The sequence below is a fragment of the Folsomia candida genome, unplaced genomic scaffold (genome assembly GCF_002217175.1).
Source record: "Folsomia candida strain VU population unplaced genomic scaffold, ASM221717v1 Fcan01_Sc026, whole genome shotgun sequence".
In the NCBI taxonomy this organism is placed as follows: domain Eukaryota; kingdom Metazoa; phylum Arthropoda; class Collembola; order Entomobryomorpha; family Isotomidae; genus Folsomia; species Folsomia candida.
The window spans coordinates 186,117-212,903 of record NW_019091218.1 but is presented as its reverse complement, the minus strand read 5'-3'; the positions used below and the strand labels follow the sequence as shown (position 1 = coordinate 212,903).

Below are 26,787 nucleotides of genomic sequence, written 5' to 3'. Positions count from 1 at the left end.
GCGACACACTTAAGTTTTCTTATTACATGCGTATGTATTTACTAATTAGTCTTTTTCGAAATAAATGTATGTAAAATGATTTCATGGAAAGAACAATAAAATACAGTGTGTAGTATGTTTAATTAGTGTATCAGTAGCATTCTTCGGGAAATTGTCATTGTTTCCATGACACCGGCTAAGGCAAAATCCTAAGATTCCACTACTTTGTAAAATTAATGTACGTACATATGTATTTTAGCAAGATTTACCATAAAACTTCGACGCAAAATGCCAGGAACACCTCGAAAACACTGGACGGATACCCTCTGCGTGACCATTGTAATGCAGTTTAAAATCTTAATAGATATGAATTTTGAAATTCATCAAATTAAAATAATGCCCAAAATTTCATGAAAGTCTGAAATAATACCCTCAAAGCCATCCTGACAGCATTTCATGGATTTCTCTTTGTTCAGTTGAGTAAGAAATTCAGTCTCACTTTCGCACGGCTTATTTTTGGCACGAGTTTGAGTCCACATGCTCAACAAATTCCTTGTCAACATTTTCCTCCAGTCAGTTTTTTCTTTCCAGTTTTCTTCTGAAACAAACTTAATTAATTATTGATGAGTAAAATTAACTAATTAACTAACTAACTTTAAGGTGAGTTCTGTGTACAAATTATTGATCGCTCTTTTTTTACGTTTTTTTAAAGACAATTAAATGTCTGACTGATAGTCTTCCTGTCTTCCTGTCTGAAAGACAGGAAGTTTATCTTGTAGTCTTTGATTAATAATTTACGTTATTTTGTAAACAATGCAAAATTCAATTCCTCAATTTTTTAGTGTTCTTTGTGAGGTCTTAAATAATTTCGAAACGGGTTTAAAACATTTATGAAAAACATTTACGTTCAACGTTTACGACACATTTGTAAAATTTAGAAATCAATTTTTCTGCAAATTTTGATTATTTTATTGAAAAATTTACGATAAATTAAATTATAAAGGTAAACTACGCTAATAATAATTTAATTTTTGTACAGATACTATCTGTCAGATAGTCGCGAACGATGGACCATGGTCAACAGATGGACCACGTCGCCATGGAATTTGGTAAGTTATCCGGCGAGATAAGCGGTGACGATGATAAGCCTCCCCCCAAAAAAGCAAGGAAACCTCGCCCCCCAGAGGTGAAAGCGGCCATGCTCGAAAAGCGAAAAAAGACCGTTCCCGAACTCCTCGGTCCCCTCGTGGACACGCCGGACGGGCGGAAAATGTACGAAAATTTTGAAATCTCACTTGAAAATGGGATTTACACCTGCGTCACGTGCGGGTTTTTTACGGGGCCGCAATACCAGCAGAATTGGAGACGATTACAAATTATTAAGATGCACATCAAGGCGAAACATTCAAGTAAGAGGGGAATTTATTGAAATTTCAAGGATTTTTTTTACTAAAATTTTTTTTTAATAATTTGGAATATTTATCTCCAATTTTCAGACGCGTATCGATGTCATTTGTGCGAAAAAAATTTTACGACGCATAGATTGTAAGTGCAAATACACGTTTAAAAATTCGGTCACGTTTTTGAAAAGCTAAACAGTGGCCGCGGAAGCGTAGGGGCGGAGGGACAATGTCCCCATCACCTGTCCATCCTCGCTCCCCTAACCTATATATAATATTCATGTGCCCACAGCTTCCGCGGCCACTGGTAATGCTAAAGAAATTTCCAAAATACATAACTAAAATTATTTAACTTTTGCCTTTAAAGCCACCAGCTTCACCTCCAAAAAATGCATCCCCCCACCGAACTCGTCTCCCTCCAGCTGTGCAACCTCTGCGGAAAATCTGTCGCCAGTCTCGACGCACATTTCTGGAGTCACCACAAAACCCCCGAGGAAAAAGCGGAAGTCATCCAATCCGGAAAAGGCTTCGCGATCTTACCCTGTCCCAAATGTGGCAAAGAATTCGCCGGATTCGACAAACTCGCAGCCCACCAAACGATGGGATTTCGCTGCAAAGGGAACCAACTCGCCAATTACCCGACCGGAAATGCAAACCGGAAGTTGCCCTGTCCCACTTGCGGGAAGATGTGCTTCCTCGTCAACCTCGCCCAGCACGAGTGGACCCATAAAAATGCGGCGGAAAAGGAGGAGAGTCTGCGCCTCGGGACGGCGCCCGTGGCGAGGTGTGACATCTGCGACAAACTCGTGGTTCATTCCGGGTTTAAGAAACATATGGAAATTCATGAGAACAAAAAACCGGAAGTGGAGGAGGGGACGCGTTTCCGGTGTGAGTGGGAAGGATGTGATCGCACTTTTTCGAGGGAGGGGTATTTACTCCGGCACAAGAGAGTGGATCATGAAGGTGGTGGAATTAAGGAGAATGAAAGAGTTCGGAAATATGAAGATGTCGATTTGCTGCGATGTCCGGGTAAAATTTTCAAAATCTTCACATTATTAAGGGGTGAAACACCTATAGAAAGTCAGTCTGTCCGTCTGTCTGTCCGTGTCCGGCTGTAACTTCTCAACGTCATTGGGTGGACTCCAAAGGTCACACTCCTGATGGTCTAAAACCGTCATCAAATATTCTTAAATTGCGAAAAACTTGGGACGTTTCATTTTAACGGAGTTTGGAGAAGCATTAGCAATACAACATTAATTAATTAATTAATTAATTAATTAATTAATTGGTTAATTAATTAATTAGTTCATTAATTAAATCATTAATTTATGTATGTAACTCAGATGTATACTCGTTTCACTTCTTGGTTGCATCGGTTTGTAAAATTTTATTCATAATTATTTATATATCTGCCTTCCAGACCCGGCTTGCTCCTCGCGCCGCTTTACGTCCAGAGCCCACTTGCAAGATCACATCGGTCGTCGCCACAAGTTCAAGGTGCGGGCGGAGCGCCCCTTCAAGTGCGACATTTGCCAAGCGCGCTTCCTCATCAGGAGCGACCTCACGAAACACACAAAGAACCATCCCCCTCGGGAAGCCTTCACCCTCACGTGCCCCCACTGCCCCATGCTCTTCGTCAAGTCACGCTTGTTAAGGATGCACTTGACTCTGGAGCATAGTGCGCCACACGAAGGCGCGACGGAGAGGGCGCGCCGAGTTCGGGAGAAGCAAATATCAGAAGCGCAAAAGCTGGGTAAGGTTGCCTTTTCCTTGTTGCAAAATACATGGCATTTTTCCCATGGCACAAAAGGGAATGTCCATACATTACGTCATCGGTGGTCTAGCTCTTCCTATATTTCCCATGTTAAAATTCCCTATCCTTTAATGTATAATACCTTACTGTGTACGTTATGGTAGGTGGGGGCTAAAATGGAAAATGTTTGATGGCGTAATATATGGATATCCTCAAAGTGGTTGTTACCCTTAAAATGGGGAAAAGTGGGACCGAGGTTTTTACATCAGTATTTTTGAAAATTGGACTTCGTTTTCGACACTTCGTCCCCAACTTTTGAGAATTTTAAAGACACGTGCACGAGGTCAAATTTTGAAAATATTTCGATTTAAAATAAGGTGGGAAAACGGTATTTTCCTATTTCCCATCTATTTTGGGTTGGTAGTAAAAATAAAAAGTGCCCTTTTCCCTAGGACTATATTCTGCCGGATATTTATGTAATAACGAGAATTTGAGATATGTAAAATAAGAAAAAATGAATAATTTTGAAACTCAGGGGATCGACCCTTCAAATGTGCCATCTGTCGAGCTGGCTTTTCTATCGAACCGTATCTCGCCCTCCATTTAAGGAATCACCGACCACGTGAAGAGTACACGCTCACGTGTCCCCTCTGTCCAGTCCTGTTTGCGAAGAAACAACCCTCACGGTTCCACCTGACCGTGGAACATGGCGCCCCGAAGGAAAGCAACGCAGCGAGAATGCGAAGATATCACGCGATGAGGAAAAAGGCCAAGATGAAGGCGGACAATAATTACGACGACGACGAAAGGTACGTAAGGGGCCGTTCATAAATTATGCAAATAAATATTGCATCAAAAATCGGGATTTTCTTTCTAAACCCCCTTTTACATAACATCAGTGAAGCCTCCCGCTTTGCATAATTTATGAACGTCCCTTTATTTGATACGAAATTTAATAATTTTATTTTGGTAATATTACCATGAAAATCTTTTATTTTTCCAGGTATGCAAATGACCCTGGCTGCTCATCAACCCGGAGGGTGACCAGATCGCGGTCAAAACGTGTCCTAATTGAGCATGATCCGGACGATGAGATCGAAATTAAGGAGGAAGACTGCGCCATTCGAGATGTCCTATCGTCCTCTTCGGAGGGGGAGGAGATCGACGACGACCCCGACTATTTTGGGACAAGCGATGAGATCAAGTCGGAAGATGAAGAGTCAAACTGTGACCTGGATGGTAATGATGCCAATTTTATCACAAAAAAGATGCACTGTGATAAAATTTGCGATTTGCGAAAACATTTTGTACCGTCTCGTCGCTCAAATTGCACTACTAAAATTGGTATTGTTTGATTAAGAATTGTTTTTTTTAATTTTCCAGACAACACGATGACGAAGGACAACGAAGACGAAGTTGAAGAGGCGAACAGAGGCGCAGACTTGGATGACGAAAAGGTCAAAGTTGAGCAGCACGCCGGCGACCTGGGCGAAGGTACACAGCGACAAGTCGTTATTTTTGCCATTTTATGCAGGAATTTTTAAAAATTATTCATTGCAGACACCCACACCACAATTGAGGGTAACGACGAGATCAAAAGGGAAAAGGAGGAGGACGACGACGGAGAAGATGATGATGACAATTTCGACCACGTGGATGACCACGTGGACTGGAGCGAATTCTCCTTCGACTATGGCGACTCCTACTCCCCGTCCGCCCTGGAAATGAGGGACCCCTTGCAACAAAATGACACCGACGACGGGGACGAATCCGCCTTTGGCATAACTCCACACCCCCCAAAGACAAGAAGAATGGGTCCCATTGAGAAAATTAAGGCTGCCCCTCGGTAAGCAATTCGCATTGCAGATTGAAATTGCAGATTTACATACTGAAAATAAATGACTACACATATCATTATTTTTGCACGACTTGCACGAATAATATGTATGTACGAGACAATTCATTTTTACCAAATTTTATAAAAATTTTTATTTTTACCAAAATAACAGACGCGCTGGATCTGCACAAGGTTACAAAGATGTGTAGACTACTAATTTCCCTTAGAAATATAAACGTTGGCGAGCTAGAATTTACGAATTTTGCAATGTTTCCAAGAACTTTGTTAATTGCCTCAATCCTTTAAAATGACTTCCAATAATTCATTTCTTTTTTCCATGTAAGCTTAGTAATCTGGATGATTTTGTAAATGTCCAATTTTTAGCCCGAACCAGGGCTTATGTAATTGTCATGTCTGTCTGTCTGTCCGTCTGTCTTTCGATAGCTCTCGAACGAGTTGACCGATTGACTTGAAATTTTTACCACATGTGTATTGGACAAAGTTAGGAAACGAGTTCGAAGATGGGCCAAATCGGTCAAGTGGTTGACCGGTGGGTGTCATCGGAGTGGGTGGGGTTTGATGCACCAAAATTTCAGAATGGTCGTATAAAGCTGAAATTTGGTACAGAGGTTGCTAATGGCTCCAAATGAAATAATATGAAGTGAAATTGGAAAATTATTCAACCTGAGGTGGCCGAGGGGGTGACCCATACCGATTTTTCAAAATCGTCCAATCGAGCTGAAATTTGGTATAGAGGCTGCTAATGGCCCCTAATGGAAGAATATGAAGTGAAATTGGTAAAATTTTCACATGCAGTTGGGGTGACCCATACCGATTTTCTAACTTGTCGCAAAAAGTTGAAATTCGGAGCGGTGATACTTAATGGCTTCTCATGAAATTATATGAAGTCAAAGATGAACAAAAAGTAACCAGAGGGGCACTAAGGGTGCCCATACCGATTTCTAAGAGTTTATATATTCAGCTAAAATTTAGTGAGGAGTCAAAAAATAACTTAGATTAGAATTTAGGACGGTTGAATTTCGAAATTTTTATACGAACAGCTTCCACTGCTCGTGGTATTTGGTGCCAAGCAATACTACCAAGTTACGCTAGTTAATGCAAGAATTAGTGAAAAATAGTACAACATTCTGACAAACATGAGTTTACTAATCAATCCTGGTTCGGGCTAAGCAAAGCTGTACTGATAGGTTTTTACCAATATCCTCTTCTCTAACGATAAATTATTTCCTTCCAGCCCCCCAAAAACACGTGACGAATCGTCCCCTCCGGGAAAACAGGACACGACAACAACCTCATTCTCAAGAATTTCAAGTTTCAACCCGCACTCCTTCAAGTGCCCCACGTGCAACAGATCCTTCGCCAAGGAGGTTACGCTGACCCGCCACGTGGGACGGGGCCACCCCTTCGCCTGCACCGCGCCGACGTGTTCCTCCATCTTTGAGACCGAGAAGGCGCGGAACGTCCATTTGAAGAGCGCCCACCCCGGCCTGACCGCGTACCAGTGCGCCATCTGCGCATACAAGTTTATCCACGCCTGGGCCCTCGCGAGGCACATGGTCATTCGCCATGAAACTGGGGAAAAGAAGTTTCCTTGTGACAAATGCGGGAAGAGTTTCGCGCTCGAGGAGAATTTACGACGCCACGTGGACCTGCACAAAGTCGAAGGGGAGAAACCCATCGTGTGCGACGTGTGCGACTCCCGATTCGAGGACGACGCGCGGCTGGCGCGCCATGTCGAAACGCACGCGGTAAAGCGGTTCAGTTGTACGGAATGTGTGACATCTTTTGCGTGTAGTGAAGGCTTAGAGAGGTAAAAAATGGGGGTTAATTTTTTATGCAAACTGTTAAGGGTTACTGTTAAATTAGTTTATTGAATGCGGGTTTTGAGTTTAAATTGTCTCAACTTTCCCTTAAATAGAGGATTTTCAAACCTGTTCATCGCGTGCGTCTTTTACGTATGTATGAAGATCTTGATTTAATGCATCTAAAAGGCGATAATTTTCAACTTTAGGAGGTTAGAATCTTGATTTTTTTCTTCCATGAGAAAATGAATATAAAATAAGATACAAAAGAGGAACAAAAATTAAATATTTTCTCTAAAAAAAATTAAAAAATTAGTTTGTCAATTTTTCACAATAAATTTCCTTGAAAATGAATTTTTGAATTTTTGTCAAATCGACTTGTTTGCAGTACCAAAAATTAGCTTTAGATTAAGCTATCAAAAGTTAAATTTATCTCAAAACTCATGGAGTTGATTCGATTTTAGAAATTGCATTTGAAGACATTGGATAGGGTCAGAGTGAGATTACGCGCCAAAGCGTCATCCATGGGACCCTTAAAAATTTCTTATTGTGAAAAACGTACGGTGATGAACACGTTTCAAAATCGCTTTTTGAAGGGAAAGTTGAGACAACGATTCAATCAGACTCAAAACCCGCATGCAATGTCACCTTAATCTGAGTATTTGAGGCTAAGCTTATTATATTTCCTTCAGACACATCCGCCTCCGTCACACGGGGGAAAAACCGGCGAAATGTGACCTCTGTGAGGAATCCTTCATCGACCGGCAGGCCCTTCGGAGGCACGTGGCGCAAGTCCACGTGCAAAGCAGCCACGTGTGCGAAATTTGCGGGAAAAGCTTCTGCTTTATCGACGGCTTCAAGACGCACCTCAAACGACACGACGAGTCCAAGCGGCACACGTGCGAAACATGCAGTGCAAAGTTTCTGGATCGCGACAGATTAACGACGCACCGGATCCGGGAACACGGGGCGGACCCCTGGGTGTGCGAGCAGTGGTAAAATATTGCGCTTTTCCCCCTCTGACGAAATACTTCTGACGGTTTTTTGAGAAAAAATAAGAAAAATTTGTTGAATATTTAGTGGGGCGACTTTCACCACCATGTCGGGATTCTACCTTCACAAGAAGTCCCACAGTGGCGAGAAACCGCACAAATGTGATGTTAGTGACAAAAAAATAATTACCTCTGAAATTCAATATTCATTTTAAGAATTTTATCCTCAGTGTTCCACCGGTTTTGATAAAAATTAATTAATAAAATCTCAATCCCAAATTCGGAGCTAATTTAGACTGAGGGAATTTTCCTTTTGCTAAATTCTCCATTTTAGCGTGATATTTAAACCACATCTTGCCCGAGTGGGGACAAATTGCCACTGGGAAATGTTATTTAATTAAACTGTAAACGAAAATTTTCCATCAATGTTAATTGTTTCAAAAATATGATTTAAACACATCAATATTTTATATATTTTGCAGCTTTGCGACGCCCGTTTTCTGTTGAGAAGGGTGATGCTCGATCACCGCCGGACGCACACGGGGGAGCGCCCCTTCTCCTGCCCGCACTGCGAGTATGCCTCCAAAACCAAGAGAACGCTGCGCAACCACGTGGACAAGATGCACAGGCCCGGCTACGTCGCCCCGCGCAACTTCCGGTGCGCCCAGTGTGAAAAAAGGTACCCCTCCAATGTGGAGCTGGAGGCGCACGTGCGACAAGTGCACACGGGGGAGCGGCCCTTCGTCTGCGAGCAGGATGGGTGTGGAAGCGCCTTTGCGCAGAAGAGGTCGCTCGTCTTGCATTTGAGGAACACGCATAAAATAGGCGAGCGGAAGAGTGGGTTGAAACTGCCGAGTAGGAAAAGACCCGAGGTGCGAGAAGAAGAGGGTGGAAATGAGTAGTGGGGGATGATTATTTAGCGGAAATTTAATTGGGGTCTTAACTTTGATAACATACATAATATATGTTATATCTGTGTTAAATTGTTTAACTTCATGGAATAAATTGTTTCCATCGAGAAGTATTTGGAATTACAAATGTCCACATGTTTCGTGATTCCTTTTTATTATGAGGGTATTTATATGTATTGGTCCAATTTAAGTGATCATAATTTAATCCTTTTTCAATATATACTCTACTCTCCCTCCACGCAGGACTGAACTTTTATAGAAATTTAGAATTCTGAGAAACTGCATACGCCACTGTTAGGTATATGTATGCCTACGTAGATATGCATATGTAATTAGTTATGAATCTGTACTCACTCCATCTTTAACTGTCTCCTAATAAATACTCTCCTCTGTCTCCTCTCACTGTGTACCACTTATTTATGTATAATCATATATACATAACATTGGTGTACCGTCGAGTACTTTCTTTCGCTCCTCACACTCACAATGGATTTTAAAAATTTTAAAAATTCTTCAGAAGACATATCTCCTACCAAATTTGCTACGACGGCGACAACTAAGCAGCTTGACCACCGCCCCTTAGAGCTTGTCATTTTGCTTCCGATAGGGAAACTTCCCAAATCTCTTTTATCAAAATCTTGTGCAAACTGTGTGATTTTCGTGTGAAACCTTCGTGTCTTTTTTTTGTGAATTTTCGTCATCTGGTCTGTAAATTGGATTATCCTCCCGGATGCTATCAGGTCTGTAAATTGGTTCTAAACCACCCTGACAATCTTCCCCCTTTCTTAAAATTTCCAAATCTCCAGTCCAACATTTACATTTCATAATTCGAGCAAATATGCAAAATTCAAAATTCCGTTATTTGTTTTAAACACGTCAAAAAAATATATGCAAAATTGTCCTTCCAAATTGTTAAAAAATCGTAAAAATATTGTTAAAAAATTCCATTTAATTTCTGAAAAATTTTCATCAAAATTCGTTCAAAATTTGCAAAACTTCTGCAAAATATATGCAAAAAACTCATTTTTATTCATTTCGTCTGGAAAATTGTCCCAATTCTTTATCAAATTTTGCTGCAAAAATGTAATCTGATTCACCTTGTCTCAAAATGCTGCTGAACTTTTATGCTCGATCTGCGTTGTCACCACTTTCCCAGGCTCAGAATGAAATATAACGCCGAGATTAATGTTTGTAATGAGCAACGTCTACATATTATTTGCGTGTTCAAGTATGGAAATCCACATTGTACATAGTTCCCTTTTTTAACGAGTCACGGTTATGGGTCACCCACACAAAACCCTGCGTCTTCGAGTTGTCAGGTTATGGGTCACCCCGACAAAACCCTCATAAGTCTGCGTATTTATGTATCTCCGATGTCCCGATGGACCACATACCACAACCACAAAAATGTATTTTTCTTTGTTTATCGTTTTGTCCCAATCTGCAAGTTTTATATGAGTCAACCACCACCACCACGCCTGAGACGATACAATTCTACCACCGATTGCGAGCCATACCATCTTCTCAAGTTCCAGCCCGTCATAATTACGATGTCATTAGTTATGTGTATTAAATTGTTCAATGTTATTCATGCAAAATATTCGTTCATGTTTGTTTTCCGGAGTCATTTCATATTTCGTTTTTCCATGAATTTTACCTATGTATTTCTCAAACCACCAAAATTTCTAATTCAAATTGTTAGTTTGCAGACCTACACACCTTTCAGACTATTTTTCAGGAGAAAAATTTTTTCGTGAGAGGGTAGTGTTAGGTATATGTATGCCTACGTAGTTATGTATATGTAATTAGTTATGAATCTGTACTCACTCCATCTTTAACTGTCTCCTAATAAATACTCTCCTCTGTCTCCTCTCACTGTGTACCACTTATTTATGTATAATCATATATACATAACACCACTGTGAGTCTCAAACTCCCCCGTTAGCATATGTAAAATTCCTTTGAGACTGACAGTGGTGTAGTTTCTCAGAATTCTCAATTTCTGTAAAACTTGAATCCTTGATTTAGAGCAGGTATTTAACATGTATATAAATATACGACTCTACGAGATTTTTAACCGTGTATGTAAGTACTTACCATGTGATTTCTAATTTTTGCCTTGATTTGTTATACATACGTATAACTCGCTAGACAATCCCGGCACAGCGTGAAGAAAGGTTTCATTCTAAGGGTAAATATGTACTATTGTGTACCCACTGATAGAATTTAATGCACATACATAAAGGAAACAATGCAACCATTGTTTATGTAGAATCAGGACCCAAATTCCAAGGAGTTGACCATAGCTGGAAAATCTTACCTACCTACGAACCTGGTTAGTAGTACACTTGGACCGCGGGCAGCACACTTCGACCGGCCGAAGGCCGGTCGAAATTATTCTAGGGCAAATATATCATGATCAGCAGAAAATACACAAGACCGGTTGGAAGTACATTATACCATACCTAGTATAAAATTGATAGAAAATGCACACCAATCGTTAAAAGTAGTACATAATGTGTACTACAAATCTATAACTAGGTTATAAATAGAACATACACCTGTCCTTGATAAGGTAGTACACCTCGGCCGATACAAAATGAGTAGAAAATGCACATGACTCGATGAACTAGTACACTTATACAAACAAGAATCTGGGGAAAATAAATTTACGACCGAATGGAAGTACACTTCGACCAATCCAAAAATTGGAAGAAATGCACGATCGAATGGTAGTACACTTCGACCAACACAAAATCTGGAAGAAATGCACGATAGAATGGTAGTACACTTCGACCAACACAAAATCTGGAAGAAATGCACGATAGAATGGTAGTACACTTCGACCAACACAAAATCTGGAAGAAATGCACGATAGAATTGTAGTACACTTCGACAAATACTAAAATTGGAGAAAAAACACGATCGGTTCGAAGTACACTTTGAGCAATGTTAAAACTGGAGAATATACATGATCGGGTCGAAGTACACTTCGCTCATGGCGAAGTGCACAAATGAATGGGCGAAAATGTGGATGCAAAGATACATGTATGCGTACTGCATCAATGACTGACACTATAACTTCTTTGAAAAGAGTATTTCGTTGATATTTTCATACCTGCTCACTTTCGTTCACTATACTGATTATAATAGTGAACGATAATGAATAATATTCAAATTCCTGTCATTTGAATGAAAATGACTGAATGAGTCCGTCATTTCAGATGAATGACTTAATGAAAGGATATTCCATCTTCACCCTATACTTAATAGATGGGGCGAAGTAAGAAATGATGCCCGATGAAATGAAATGCAATGAATTTGAAAGAAAATGACTGAATTTGGCCGAAAATCTTCAGGCAGAAATCGGGATGACTGACTTCTGGATGAAAACTAAATTTTTGAACAGGTGTGGATATTTTGTTGACAACGGTTAAAATTGTATTTTTTCGATACTTCTACACACTAAGAAAAAATGTACAAATTTTGCCCAACCTTGAGTAATATTTTGATCAACCCTGAGGAAAAAAGTGATGGAAACAAGTCTTGGTTAAATTTTCCTCAAGCCACTTGAGTGATTCATTTTGACCAATGTTGAGTAAAATTTGATCAACTATAATGAGCGTTCTCTACTATTGAATTGGGCAAATTTTAATCAACTTGCTGACAAAAGTTTACTCAAATGCTTGAATGAATTATGCTCAACTCACTTGCAAATTATTTATGCAATTAATTGGATGAATTTTAGCATAATATTGAATTAAACTTCAACAACGTCTGATTAATTATTTTTTTAGTGTTTTTATTCCGAATTAAATATTCAATCTTATACAAAAACGAATACTGATAAATTTAAATACATGAACACAATTTAAATTGTAACTAATTATTACACATACATGCAAAATTAATTAAACAATAATATGAGATCCTAAAGCTAATACTGATGCAGGTGGAGATACAATTTCGTTTATCTGGTAGACCGTGTGATCAAAGAAAGACCAGACCGGGTAACATTCATCGGGGAACTTAAGTTTTAAAACATGGAACAACTTAAAACATAAATCTACGGCAGAAATTATCGTCGGCGACTTAATTAATTTTCGCTCAAGCATAACGTAAACATCCTTAATTATAAGGTTTGCCAAATCTCCAACACAAACAACAAACGGTTGACGTCGCTCCGATTCATTGGCTTTGAACGACTCCAAATCAAAAGTTTTCTGAATTGAGTCAAACAAACGCGTATTTAAGAAAATGATACAAATTTTGCTTCATGTTATACATATTAAACAATATTGCACTTACAGATACAAATTGAATAAAAAAGTCAGCAGCTGATATTTTGACTTTCTTTGCTCCTCTCTTCTTATAAGCTGATGTCGAGGTCAGATACGGCAACATCACAAATGCAGCAATTGTAATCTCATCTAAATAATTAATTGATTAACTATATAAATATATATTATTGCAAATATTAATTATCTAACAGCTCTGACACTTACCCAATGATAATGTTGAAAACATTTTTTTAATTCCTGACTCAGCTATTGCTTTGGTTTGAGACCTCTCGGCGAATTCGCAAATTTGTTTGGCGATGCTAGGCCACTTCCTTAGCATAATTTCCGATTTCCCGGGATTCAATCTTTCAAAGTCCTGGTCAATCTAAGGAATTTTAAAGGAGCAATATCAATGCTAACTTTCAAAGCTAACCATTTATTATTTTATTTCTATTATCCATATTATACTTACCACACCAGATGTCTCAAGAAGATGTGGCCACTCTTGTAAAGTGTTACTCAAATTGGTTGTATTTTTTAATTCTAGACTTCGCAAATTAAAGGTGTCCTTCATGTATTGCAGCACCTGAGATGCAGGTGATTTTGAGTTAGACAGCCAGGATTTCATTTCGTATTCCTCAACAGTAGGATCTGTCAAATATTTGGATTATTATTTATAACAAAAAGGTATACAACAATTTTAGTTTGATGTTAAATTTACCATTAGTAATAGAGTCGAGGACTCTTGGCTTCTTCCGAATTGAAATACAGTTTTTATTTCGCAAGTATTTTAATCGGTCCTCGATCAATCCTGTCGCTGGAATATTTTTGTAAATGATTCGCCCTTTCTGGTCCATTTCCTCTGTGTCAATTGACTTGGCGTCACAATAGAATAAGCTCTGCAAAAAATATATTTTAATATTCATACAAATTATGTTATAGATAAATATAATTTGGTTTTACTTTAATATCAATCTGCTGCTGTTCGGCGAGGTGCCCAAACAATTGTGAGGAGATGCACTCAGCTAGATTTTTCTTAACATGGCGAGGTGGACTATAAATAAAATAAATTACTATACCTACTAACTAAAGAATCAATTTTAACATAAATGTATGTAGACACTTACTAGTTGGAATAGTTTCTGATGAGATAATTCACTGTGCGCCTCTTAATTAAACTTTTGACTTGGAACGACGCCATCCCTTGGCTAATAATTAGTTGCAACCTTTCCTGTCCTTTGGCCGTACCTTTTTCACGATCTGATTGGACTATAATTTCTTTAACATTCTGAAAATACACGAAATTAATTAACTAATTAAAATTATGTGACCATCCAAATTGTTACTTCGTTACTCACAAATAACTGATCTGACAGTGACAAACATTTATCGCCCTCAGAAATGTTTACGGAGCAAATAGATTCTTGCTCAAAATTGTTATTGGATTGTGAGCATGTTTCTTCATTATTAATCTAAAAATAGAAACAACCAATATCACCATACTATATTACAAAATTACAATATATGAAACATATAAGATGCCTTTCTTACCAGCACTAATTTGTACATATTTTCCTCGTCTCTCGATGCCAGCTGCTGTTCACTGGATTTCTATTATTGTACAAAAAAAGCTAAACAACAAAATTAATTTAATCCTAAAATTAAATTAAAATTAATTTATGCTAAAATTAATCTAAACTAATTCTATCGGGCAACATATTACGTCATACTCCGAGCTCGTATTTGCCACAATCAACGGGTGCTCCAAATCTAATAATTCAGGTTTAATTATTATTGCCGTTTTTTTACCAGTTACTTTAAAGAGATAAGAATTGTGAAGCAATTCCACGCAAGTAATTGGAGAAACACAAATATAAACTTGATCATCGTGCACAAAACAAAGTTCAACTTGGCAGAATTGAAGCTGATTCTCATTACTCCCTAGAATGAAATATTTATGACGAGAAATTATTGTACCTTTCGCACTTACAAACTCGATTGATAAAATTATTTCCTCGCTACCTATATTTAGTAATGAAAAGTCAAAATTTCCTTTTAATTCATCCAACCTTATTCTAACTCCTCCACCAAACTTAATTTGCATAATTCCGTCACCTTTCGAAGAATTAATGGAAAATGCCATATTCAAAGATAACCGTTTTGCCACAGATTTTGCTATATTTTTGAAGTTGTAAGAATTTTTCCCCACAATTTTGCTGAAGCGATGCTTTGCTTCCAATCTCATGCACCAAAAATTTTTTAACGGACCCAGCTGCTCAATTGCGTGAGGGTAGTGTCAAATGTGGTGAAATTTTGGAGTTAGATTATTACCAGTCAAATTAATATAGAGCTGGTGGTGATCAGAAATTAAATATCGCAAAAGTGATACACCTTCACGGGAAATTAACGGTGCCATAATAATTCGTATAATTCTTCTTAATTTCAAAATTAAATTTAGCATTTTGTCATCGTCAAAATAAGCCAAAAAAATTGCCGGAAATACAAGAAAAAAGTTGTTCATTTCTGATGCAGAGAAACAAGATTTCTTTTCATCACAAATAAATTGTTGACTTATTTCAGGAAATTTGTTTACTTTATGACTATTCTTTTTGAAACAGGTAGAAATCTGATGATTAATTTGTTGCAGAGTAATTTTCTTGGTCTTTATCAGATAGTCCAATGCTAATTTTAACTCAATTATGCATATTCCTTCAAAAAAATCATGCATAATATCTGGGGCATAATTTTCAGTGACATGAAAATAGGAAATTTCATTTAAAATTGACCCCTCTCGTATCCCGGTTAAAGAAATGTCGCCAAGCACCAAATCCGAGCTATAATTAGCAATATTCCGACGTAGTGATATCTCTTCCTCCACAGCGGTTTGGGTAAAATGCTTGTTACCTTTACAAAATCTACACCTGTAATTAGCATTAAACCCTTCCGTGTATCCCAGTAGGGAATGTAGGCCTAAATTGTCGCCGCAAACTTGGAGCAAAACTACGTGTGTGAATGGCAACTCTAACAAAATATCTTGTGGATTAATTACAGACAATTTTTTAAATTCATCGACCATTGGTTTCAATATGTTGTTGATACCATATTCCTTCAATAATTTTGACTTTACAATTAAAAGAGGAAAAATGGTTGACAACTGAGATTTGAAGTGAGGTGGAAAGTTTGCAATTATAAAATAAAACATTGCCAACTTATGTATTTTAGCCTTGGCACCAAGTGGATTGCAAATTTCTATATCGTCGTAGTAAATTTGCAAGCAAAGGGGATTTCCGTCCAATTTTCTAAAGTATTTTCCAGATTTAAAATTTAAGAAAAGATTGAAATTATTACTGTCGTCTAACACAAAATTACATACAAGTTTATAATGAGACAATATTATTGGCAAGCTTTTCCGCAAATCAAAATAATACATGAAATCAAACTTTTCTATTACCGACCCAGCTACCACATCGAATTTAAAATGTGACCCAAGTTTAATTTCGGTTGCCTCACTATAAATTTTTTGATCTTTCAAACTCTTCTCAATTAAATATTGAGAGCAGTTTGAGTTATGAAAAGGATCTTTTAGTGTACTCAGCTTAATTAGCAAATCATCTTTCTCAGTGGTATTATTAACAAAATTTTTAGCAATATCGACAATGCTATTTACTAGAGAATTTGCAGATGATAAAATTTCAGCTGACTTTACTAATGAAATTGAACCCGACATTTGTAGTGTTTTGACAAAAGCTAATTTATAGTCTGTAGTAATATCTGCCAACAAATTAGGTCCAATTTCCTCTTCAGTAATTTGAGAAATATCCTGACGTATAGCTAGATTTGAATTTACTGATCTACTTCTATTCTTTGGACAAAAGAGTTTTACATGATTTTTAAGTGTCTCGGTGCTAGTAAAAATTGTAGAACACAAAGGACAATTAATTCTAGCCGTTCCTTTACTAATTTCGTGAAAACTTATTAAATGATTCCAATATGTATTGAATTCTTGGAAATTTGATTTGCAAATGCTACAATTAAACAGTCGTTTATTTTGAAGGGTACTTACGGCGGCGACTTCCCTGATTGCATTAATAATTTTTAGCCTCCGTCCAATTGATGGAACGATATCAGCTAAAAGACGCTCTTCAAGCGATCCGACTTGGCAATCTGGCAGTTTGCGAAGCACATTTTCGTCCACGTCTTGATCTGCAAGATTGAAAAAAAATATTATTAAATTAATTAATACTGATTTACAATTAAGTTTTACCTTTGAATGTTGCGATGAGTTCCACCAGCCCTGCAATCTCGAGAACTTTTTCAACAAAATCACCCATTTTGGCGTAAATTTAATTTTGCAACTCAAAATGGCAAAATTAATTCTTTTTGACTGGTTCTGTTGGTCTCGTGCTTCCAACTGACAAAGACCGCCGCAACCGGGCTGAACCACCACAACATTTGACTGAATTTTGCTCAATGTGTGGTATGATTTTGCTCTCTTAATGAGTAAATTCTCCCCAGATTGAATGAGCGTTAAACAGCCAACTGAGTTGGTCAATACTTCCCCAATGTTGTACAACAATTACTCAGGAATTTATGCAAAGTTTTTACAACATTGAGTAAAATCATGATAACTAAACGTTTGAATAAAATTTGTCCAAGACTGTGTAAAATAAATTTTGTACAAGCTAATTGACTATTTTTTATACTTCATTATAGCAATATATCATCAAGGTTGGGCAAATTTTCCACAATTTCGTTTTCCTCAAGTGGTTGTATACATCATTATTTAGCGTGTAAAAATTGTAATCTTGCCTACATATATCGACCAATTTGAGAAAGTGGATTTTAGAAAGTGGAACTTAGAAACTGGTAAAAAATTTTAATTGTTTGGTTTCAAGTGTAATTACGAAATCAACGTCGTAGGAAATTTAATTAAAAAATCAGTAGTGCAAAAGAGGTTAACAAAACGAGGAATCAATATTTTAAATACCTCTTACTTTATGAATTACTCCTGTTTCCATTTTACTCTTTCAACCTAAAACTCATGGGTTAAAGTTTTACGCGTCTAACAACGCGATGACGATCTCGCTCCGATTTTGACGAACCAGGATAGGTAATTATGTATGTAGCATTAGATACATAAATAATTAAACACGTGTTTCAGCATTTTCCATAATGCTCAGTTTAAGCGAAGTTGTAGCGCAATCCGTGCGCGAAAATTTCCATTTAGACCTTGACATTTTTTTGCGAGGGGGAAGATTACAGATTCCTAGCCTGCAGATACCATCACAACTTTGTGTGAACTAAAAATGCATGGGCATAAATCGGTTTTCCCCGATTTTGGCCAGACAAATTTTAAGTTTTTCACATAAAGAAATAAGCGGATCCCGATTTTCCCATTTTCTTCAATGCGAGCGTTTTCACCACGCTTTCACGTGGCAGAATTTTTTAATAAATTTGCAGCCAAAATAACTGTTTTACGAAATACTGTAAATTTTCAAATTTTATCTGATTTTAAAAATGAAAAATCACTCTTGCACAGAATTAGATTGAGCTCTTTATGAAAAATCTACTTTCAAAAGTTTTGATTTTTCAAAATTTCTTGTTTGTTGCATTTTTCAAAATTCAGAAATGCATGAAAATTTCAAACTATAGAGGTTTTTATTAAAAACACAGTTTTATATTTGGACTGCCAATGAGTTGAGCTGAGTTGAGGGATAACTCAATTCATTAAGAAAAATCGTCGACTCATACGCAACTCGACTCAAATACGTTTCAACTCAAACTCGACTGAACTCAAATGTTAACGACTCAAACTCAGCTCATATTATATGAGTGGACTCATTTTTTTAGAGTAACATGTTTATTTAAATAAATACGTCCAAAAGGGTTAAAAATCACTTTTAAATTAAATTACCGTTGAGAACGATATTGGCAGCCACCAATTACAATTTTCATGACATTCCTACACATGATGATGAATTCCTTGAGAAATAGTAAATGCAAATATAAAATTGTGTCAGTAATATATAATTCGGATAAGCTAACAACAAATATGTAATGACTACATGTATGGGGACGGTGTATTAAAAAAAATAACAGGATAATTTTTCATTTAAAGGATTGCAAGATTTAAACAATTACATACTTTTTTCGACCAGCCCAGTAAATACAAGCTCCAGGTACTTGGATAGAGAATGCGATTAAAAGATTCGGATAATTTTATCACAAATCGCTGACTTCTGATTTAATAGTTGGCTTTCATGAATGTGAAAATATCGAATACCCGGCAGTAAACAAAATCTTTAATGAGTTGACTCATGAGTCAACTCGAACTAATTTTCCATAACTCAACTCAAACTCATTATTTTGTAACTCACTAATTTCAAACTCAGATGAGTTATACTCTCGACTCAAACTCAATTCAACTCACTAATTCAATTGAGTTGACTTGAACTCATTTGCAGTCCTAAATTTTATGGAATTAATTTTGAGCAAACATATTCTTACATTTTCTAAATAGCTTTCAAATTGCAAAAGTTACACGTCTTTTGAATTAATGAATTTGGGTTAAAATATATTGAACAATTCCGCCACAACCGAAAACACGCGCCTTTAGGAAAACTCAAGAATCCGGGACGGGTCGGGTGATTTCGGTGTGTCATCAATTTAAAATAGGAGAAAATGACTTCATACCACGCATTTCAAATTCAAACGAAATCATGATGGAATCCGTCAGCGAGAATTTTTCTCCCTCGCGAGATATGTACATTCCACGGTTAAAATGGAAATTCTCTCTCACAGGTTCCATCATAACTTTGTTTAAACTGAGCATTATGAAAAATCCTGAAACACGTGTTTAATTACTTATCTAAGGTTAACAATTATCGCGGTTTCGTCAAAAGCGGAGCCAGGCCCCTGGCGTCATCGCATTGTAAGTTACTTTTAACTAAAATGCAATACAATGTGTGAAGTATTTATCGAAAGCTACTGAATTGGGGTATAAGGATAGGACGTTTGTTTTAAAAAATTCGAATATTTTGTCAGCAACGCCCTCAGAGAAAATTGTTTATATGATGTGGTGGTCATCTTTACATTATTTATCAAGAAAACTCGTAGTATAGTGAAAATATTGTGGGCGTAATCGTGAGCGTACATATATTAAAGAGGCACCTTCTCCAGGTGCATTGTTTCTTTCTTTTAAATACCATCTTTTAAATACCATACCTTTTAAATAACATTGTTTCTTTCTTTTAAATAGTTACAAGATTTTTTTCACGCTAGTACACTTCTGAAGTGTTAGTAGTACACTTGGAAAATTTTGTAAGATTTTCCAGCTATGGAGTTGACCCAACCTACAGCAACTCTCTCCACTCGTTTATGCATCCCACATAAAATCTTAAACATTTGCCTGGAAATGTTTAAGACTATTGTGGATGACGCGTTCGCGCGCAATCTCACTCAACCCGTGTTAATGTGTTTAAATGCAATTTCTATGATCGAATCAACTCCATGAGTTTTTAGATAAATGCAACTTTTGATATTTTAATGTAAAGCTAATTTTTGGAACTACATACCCCGGTGTTTTGAAAAATTAGAAAATTTATTTTTGAAGAAATTTAGTGTGCAAAAATAGTAAATGAATTTTCTAATTTTTCAAAACACCAAGGTTTTGTAGTACCAAAAATTAGCTTTACATTAAAATGTCAAAAGTCCCATTTATCTCAACCCTCATGAAGTTGATGCCATTTTAGAAATTGCATTTAAAGACATTGAGCACGGGTTGAATGAGACTAAATACTCTATGAAAATGAAGTGGAGCCTTAAGAATTAAAAGGGCTGTTAATTTTACTCCTTTTTCCGTCCCGTGTTGCAACTGAGAAAAATAGTTATTGGTGAGTTTAAAAACGTACATAATTTAAGAGGCAGAACACAAGCCAAAAGTAAGTTTGGTTTATTATGACATATGTTATGTGAATCCATCGACTGATAAGCATAATAAAAGTACAATCGTGATTTTATAGACGTCATCTACAAATATTCCGACCAGCCGGCTGGAAGATGGGATCCATTTTCTCGAAATGGCAGACAACACCATCAGATCAGGTAGTTATAACAATTTGGTCAAACATTTGGTCCTACCTACGCCCCCCCTTGCACGAGGGGGAGGGGTCCATAAGTCGAAAACCCCGCAAACGGGGAAGCGAATTTCTCGATGATGGGGTAAAATATCGCGATGCGCTACAAGGACAATAAGACTCGTACTTTTTTCCCTACAGTCTGAATCGAATGGTTTTTTAAATTCGAAAAACTGACTCAAATAAAAAATTACCCAAGAATTTCATGAAGTTGCAAAAAATAAGAATTTACATGAGGAGTTAGTTTTGCTATAGACAGAAAATAAGTAAAAAAAACTTGAAAGGGAAAATTATTAAGTAATATTTTTGAGCCACAAATTTGGAATATTTACGTACTTGTGATAATTTAAAAGCTTTCGAAACTTCGCATTTAGACTTTATTAGAATACGATTATATTAAAAATCATTTCCTAGGCAGACATTTACGCAAATAACTGCAAAATGCAGAATAAAAAAGCCCGCAGGAAATTGCGGGCCGCCCTGGATTGCACAATTTGCCTGGATTCTCCTGCCTCACCGATTAATCGGTGTCAAAATGGGCACATAGTTTGTGGAATTTGCGCCGGAAAGGTGGGGGAATGCGGCGTTTGTAAAACTAAGTTGCAAGTTTCCGTCATGGCGGAACGATTGTCACGGCAGGTTAGAAATTCAAGACAAATTTCAGCTTATAAAGATTTATGTTAATTTGGATTCTAAAATTTGGCAGCTCGACCTGAAATGCAACTGCCCTTATTTTGAGTCCGGTTGTGTGAACCCGGTGGCTGCGGCGGATGTGAAGGATCACCTGGCCAAATGCTACTTCAGGTGAGAGGCCGTCCATAAATTTTCTAACGCGACAGGAGGAATCGAGATTTTTGCGTTAAGTAATTTATGGACGGCCCATAAATACATGTGTATCAGGTGCTTAGACTATAACTTTTCACTTAATTTGCGTAAGAATAGTACTCAGGAAGGATTTTTGCGTGAAAAAGTTTAGTCAAATTGAAGAGAAATTTCGGCCACATTTTTCACTTGATTTGTAGAAATACTCCCATTTGGTGTACTCATGTAATTCCAGGGAAGTAGTAACTTAATAGAAATCTATATAAGAACCGGTCGTTTCAGGTGAATATTCCGTCCTGAGAAACATGCTTAATTAGCGAAAGCAAGTAATACTGTATATACATACACACTCCTAAAATTAATGTTAACCTTTTGAACAGTAATTAATTACAGTATGATTAAATCCTAAATTAAGAAAAATATACAAAATTTAGAGTACCGTTAACTCAAAAGCAATGTTTACTCTGGATTTAGTAAACTTTTCTTAATTAAGAATTCAGGGTGAATTTACCTTTAAAACAACATTACCCATAAAATTCTGCTACGACTTCGAATTCTGCTATTCAGGGCCTTAAAGTAGCAGTATTTTTTAGCGTGTACCTGAAACCTATTCCAGGGACGTCACGTGCGAATTCGCAATGAAACAATCTGACTGGGAAGACGTGGAAACTATCCTTCACGCAGTGGTCGGACTCCTCATCGATACAAACCACGATCCAGCTAAGCGACGTGAAGCATTGGACGATTATTGCGGCAGATATGGAGGCAAGATTCCAATCAGCCTTCGTGATTATCCTGCTCACTTGAGAAACGTTCATCAAATAGAGTTCCACGAAATTGTGGATGGGAAATGGATAAGTATGGATTATCTGACTGAAATGGATGGAGCTCGGTTTGAAGGTAATTTCCTGCAAAAAATGTATTGTTTTACATAATTTGGTTTACGCATTGTTCCATTTCGTGTCTTTCACCTTTTCCACGCTTCTTGAATTGGACCGAATTGAAGGAAATATGCATGCAGCTTGTTTTTTAAATTTCTTGTGCAGGACAAGAATAATTATTTCAAATTTTGCAAATTTTTCAATTGTTTTGCATATTTTTGTATCTTTTCCCGAAATTTCATAAATATACCACGTTTCTTGCGTGTTTTCCACATTTCGTCCATCCTTTTCAACGTTTTGTGACCCTTTCCTTCATTTGTTATGCCCACAAAAAAGTCTTCCCCTAATTTTTTCGTGTTGATTTTATCACTGATTTTGTCCAACTTCTTTTGACCCACAGCATCACCGACACCACATGTGAATGAAGTCATGCAGAAAAACGGTCACATTTTTCTCTTCCATTCCTGCAACGATGCCGAGCTGGAAAGAAACTGGGTGACGATCCTCGGAGATGCGAAGGAAGCCGAGAAATACGCATTTCAAGTAGAAATTAGCAGCCTGGCGAATTCTGGAAGCAACGTATGCAAATTTAATTCCAATAATGATATGTTTTGAAAAGTAAATTTGCTCTTAATCCTATACTCACAATGGGGGTCTCCCAACGTATGCTCACAGCTTTGGACCAAACTAGTATCAATCGATCACAAATATAATTAGTATGAACTTTGCAAATGGAACTATCTGCCAATACGCAGGTTTGGCGGAAATATTTGCGTCGAAAGTGGGGAAAATGCGCAGCAACTTTGGAAAATGAAAAATTTGCCAGCCTTAGGGTGCGTTTTCTCCTCTTTTTATGCAAATATCTCCGCCAAACCTGCGTATTGGCAGATAGTTCCAATTGCAAATTGCATACCAATTATATTTGTGATTGACACTAGTTTGGTCTAAATCTGTGAGCATACTTTGGGAGACTTCCATTGTCAGCTAATTACTGGGGGTTCTCACGAGCTTCGCAACTTGCTATTCGTAAAATTATATTCCTAAATTTACGTCATTTAGGGGTGGTCTATAAATTATGTCACGATGAAGATGGGGGGAGGGGTTCCAGGCTTCCGTGACAAAATGTGACATATGGGGAGGGGGGGGGGTTGGGCCGGTCCGTGACATCACGTATCCCAGGTCTGACTTAATGCAAACTTTAACTCATTTTAATTCTTCGACTAGGACCAAACTAGTTTCGCAATTATTTAGAAATATATGTCCATCCCAATATATGAAACCTTTGATCCAAAAAATCTCAAATTTCAACCAAGTTTTAGATTTTGAAATTTTCAGCCGAGTTTCTAATTTTGTTTAAACCTTCAAATAATTTTCAAAATACCCAATTGTTTGTAAGTTTAAAAAAATGTGATCACTACATTTTTTTTCACTAATTATCATTGCATTACACGAATTACACATCAGAAAGGCTGACTAACAAAGGAGTCGTACATTAAAAATCCCTAACCTGAATAAAAATCGTAGAAATCATAAAAAAAGTCAAAATAAGGTTAAAAAATACATTAAAAATAATACACCTCTTCTAATTCTTTGCCTTCTGGGAGCGTCCCTAAAATGGAGGCTACGTTTCCCCGAGAAAAAGATTAAAAATTCATGAATGATGCCATAAAGTTTGCTTAAGTTGAAAAAAATCGTAATAATTTCGCAAAAATGCATGCAACAATAAAAAAACATTACTAAATCTCCAAAAATTTGCACAATTTAAAAATTCGTCCGAAAGAACCTTATTTTTCATAGTTTCAAAACTGTGTAGGGATTGGAGACAACTGCATGATTCAAAAATGTTAACAATTAAAAAATGTGTAGCAATAACACAAGAAAACTGAAAAATTTAGGGTTTCTTACAACTTATTTGAAATTCTTGCTATAGGAAAAATTCAGATTTTAAGGCGTGACGTGACAAGAGGGGGGGGGTCACGACGAGCGTGACAAAGGCGTGACAACAGGGGAGGGGGGGTCTTAAAAAAGGGCTTTTTTGCGTGACATAATTTATGGATCTCCCCTTATGATGGGTTTACGTGAATGAGAAACACTCTCTAAAAATATTTCTCAAAAATTGTTTCTAAGCTTTCCTTTCCTGATATGGTGGGGAAGTATGATGTTTGAAATATCATGCTTTTTTAGTTTTATGTCCGAGACTTTTTTCTGAACGAAAAAAATAGCTCAACTTTACGTTCGTATTTTTAAAAAGTTTCGAAAGCATGGAATTGAAGTTCGTATATGTGAAATTACGTTATTTACGAAGGTGGCGTGTACAAAAACCTGTAATAAATTCAGAGTTGCATGACTTTCATAAAGGGTAAAGCTTACCCTGAATTTCTTATGGTCAACTTATTTTAGAATTTAGGCCTTATTTACTTTTCAAAACGGGAACATTACTTTTTAGGAGTTTGTTTTTTTGTGGAATGCATTTTTAGAAATGAAGTATGAACTTTTCGATTATTTATTTAGATGGAACAATCCTTCACAATTCCCGTGTTGGCGTATCATGACCACACAAAGTTAAGCATGGCGGAAATAACGAAGAACTCCGTGGTCATCCCGGCCTGTCATTATGCGCAATTTGGAATAACAATGGATTCAGAACCTAATAATTGTTTGTGGCTGCATTTTGAATTTACAATAGTTGAGAAACCTTAAAAAATGGAAATGTTAAGAAAGAAATGCAAATCTTTTTACATAGTTGCAGGTAAATAAAATACACTTAAAAATCCGGTAGAGTGACATCTTGACTCCGTACTGGTATTGATTTTGTAATAATTTCCACCCGAACTGGCAGTTGTTTGTTTTCGAGTTGTAAATTTTTCATTATCACAACACTTATCACGGCTGTTTAATCAGCAATAAAATTAATTTATTCTTGGTTACAGCAGGTGTACACCTGATTACATGTAATTATTAATTATAATTACGTCACAAAAATGAAGTTGATTTTTGATTAATTAATTAATTACTAATTCATTATCTTTTATCAAATTAATTAAACGAAATTTCCTGATAACCCTTCGACCACAAAATTCATGGTTTAGAGGTTGGCTTTTTTGCAAGTTTTATGGATGCAGAAACCTTTTCAGTGTTGTGAGTCACTCACCTAGGGGACCCTTTGATGAGGGCATCAAGCTCGGAGAGGGACATGTAGCATGATAATATTACGAATACATTCGGTCACGCACGGTTTTCCCTGCCCAAAGAAGAGTATTTCTTGGGAGTCCCAATTTAGGACGCAATATTTAAAAAAAATCTGGCATGGTGAAGAAAGTTAAGCAAATGGCATCCATTTAATACTGGCTAAACATGGTAGTCATAAGGGCACTTATGACTCAGGCCTTATTTTAGTCCCAATCAGATGTACATGCATTAAGGACTTCCAACTATGTAAAAAAAATCGCTTGTTTCGCTTTTTCAAAAACTTTTTTTCTCAATTCGCTATGCGATTTCAAAATTTTTTCTAATATTTTTGCTCAAAAATCAAATCAAGGTTATGACGATTTTATTTTTGGATCAAAAGAGTGAAAAAAGATCGGAATCACATCGCAATTGAGAAAAAAGGGGTTTTGAAAAAAGCGATTTTTTACAAAGTTGGGAGTCCCTTTTGATTAAAATGGTATTAAGGAGGTGAGCTTCACCGCTTGTCCGTTTTATCTGGTCTTGATGCCCTTTCGATATTATGTTGTTTGTGCCCGCCACACCCACTCAAGGGGCTCGAAAACTCAAAAACGAGTCTTCAATCACACATTTGAGAGAGCAGCAGGTTTGTCTCTCTCGGGATTATTATTTTTCTTTTTAATTTTTTGTGAGTTATTGACCACTACCAATCGTCGGGTTTGGGGCATTGTCATACTCTTGGACTCCGTTAGTCAGTGGTAGATGAGTTTTGAAACCTGGACCTCGGCTGACCTTTTTGTACGACATTG

General features: G+C 37.0%; 3 protein-coding genes across 4 annotated transcripts; 2 read left to right on the top strand and 1 right to left on the bottom strand.

Moving 5' to 3' along the window:
* The first annotated feature begins 481 nt into the window (after nt 1-481).
* Nucleotides 482-9,089, top strand: LOC110859461 (zinc finger protein 423). Its single transcript, XM_022108418.2, has 13 exons — nt 482-639; nt 1,019-1,388; nt 1,476-1,524; nt 1,747-2,408; nt 2,800-3,132; nt 3,668-3,941; nt 4,136-4,371; nt 4,516-4,626; nt 4,693-4,978; nt 6,225-6,800; nt 7,485-7,787; nt 7,873-7,951; nt 8,267-9,089. Exons 2-13 carry the CDS (start codon nt 1,046-1,048, stop codon nt 8,684-8,686), a joined length of 3,672 nt encoding a protein of 1,223 aa, XP_021964110.1. The 5' UTR covers nt 482-639; nt 1,019-1,045; the 3' UTR covers nt 8,687-9,089.
* Nucleotides 9,090-11,793: 2,704 nt separating this feature from the next.
* On the bottom strand, nt 11,794-19,783 carry LOC118438814. 2 transcript variants are annotated; one of them, XM_035859575.1, is made up of 11 exons: nt 17,240-19,782; nt 17,039-17,178; nt 14,527-14,586; nt 14,334-14,447; nt 14,103-14,263; nt 13,939-14,029; nt 13,697-13,874; nt 13,448-13,626; nt 13,201-13,360; nt 13,004-13,125; nt 11,794-12,918 (listed from the first exon to the last, which is right to left on the bottom strand). In XM_035859575.1, exons 1-11 carry the CDS (start codon nt 17,304-17,306, stop codon nt 12,607-12,609), a joined length of 1,584 nt encoding a protein of 527 aa, XP_035715468.1. In that variant the 5' UTR covers nt 17,307-19,782; the 3' UTR covers nt 11,794-12,606. The 2 variants fall into 2 exon arrangements, with proteins under 2 accessions (XP_035715468.1, XP_035715467.1); XM_035859574.1 differs by lacking the exons at nt 11,794-12,918; nt 13,004-13,125; nt 13,201-13,360; ... (3 more) ...; nt 14,103-14,263; nt 14,334-14,447 and having other exon boundaries at nt 14,559-17,178; nt 17,240-19,783.
* A 932-nt stretch (nt 19,784-20,715) lies between these two features.
* On the top strand, nt 20,716-26,107 carry LOC110859460. Its single transcript, XM_022108417.2, has 6 exons — nt 20,716-21,078; nt 21,525-21,749; nt 21,817-21,914; nt 22,549-22,832; nt 23,214-23,392; nt 25,325-26,107. Exons 1-6 carry the CDS (start codon nt 21,034-21,036, stop codon nt 25,511-25,513), a joined length of 1,020 nt encoding a protein of 339 aa, XP_021964109.2. The 5' UTR covers nt 20,716-21,033; the 3' UTR covers nt 25,514-26,107.
* The last annotated feature ends 680 nt before the right edge of the window (nt 26,108-26,787 follow it).

Bases quoted from the DNA above. Each gene is read 5' to 3' on its own strand.
- LOC110859460 (XM_022108417.2), top strand. From the start codon at position 21,034: ATGGGATCCATTTTCTCGAAATGGCAGACAACACCATCAGATCAG. The intron at 21,079-21,524 runs GTAGTTATAACA...ATCATTTCCTAG, and splicing joins AGACAACACCATCAGATCAG to GCAGACATTTACGCAAATAA. The intron at 22,833-23,213 runs GTAATTTCCTGC...TTTGACCCACAG, and splicing joins GGATGGAGCTCGGTTTGAAG to CATCACCGACACCACATGTG.
- LOC110859461 (XM_022108418.2), top strand. From the start codon at position 1,046: ATGGACCATGGTCAACAGATGGACCACGTCGCCATGGAATTTGGTAAG. The intron at 3,942-4,135 runs GTACGTAAGGGG...TTATTTTTCCAG, and splicing joins AATTACGACGACGACGAAAG to GTATGCAAATGACCCTGGCT. The intron at 4,372-4,515 runs GTAATGATGCCA...TTAATTTTCCAG, and splicing joins GTCAAACTGTGACCTGGATG to ACAACACGATGACGAAGGAC.
- LOC118438814 (XM_035859574.1), bottom strand. From the start codon at position 17,306: ATGGGTGATTTTGTTGAAAAAGTTCTCGAGATTGCAGGGCTGGTGGAA. The intron at 17,179-17,239 runs GTAAAACTTAAT...TCAATCTTGCAG, and splicing joins ACTCATCGCAACATTCAAAG to ATCAAGACGTGGACGAAAAT.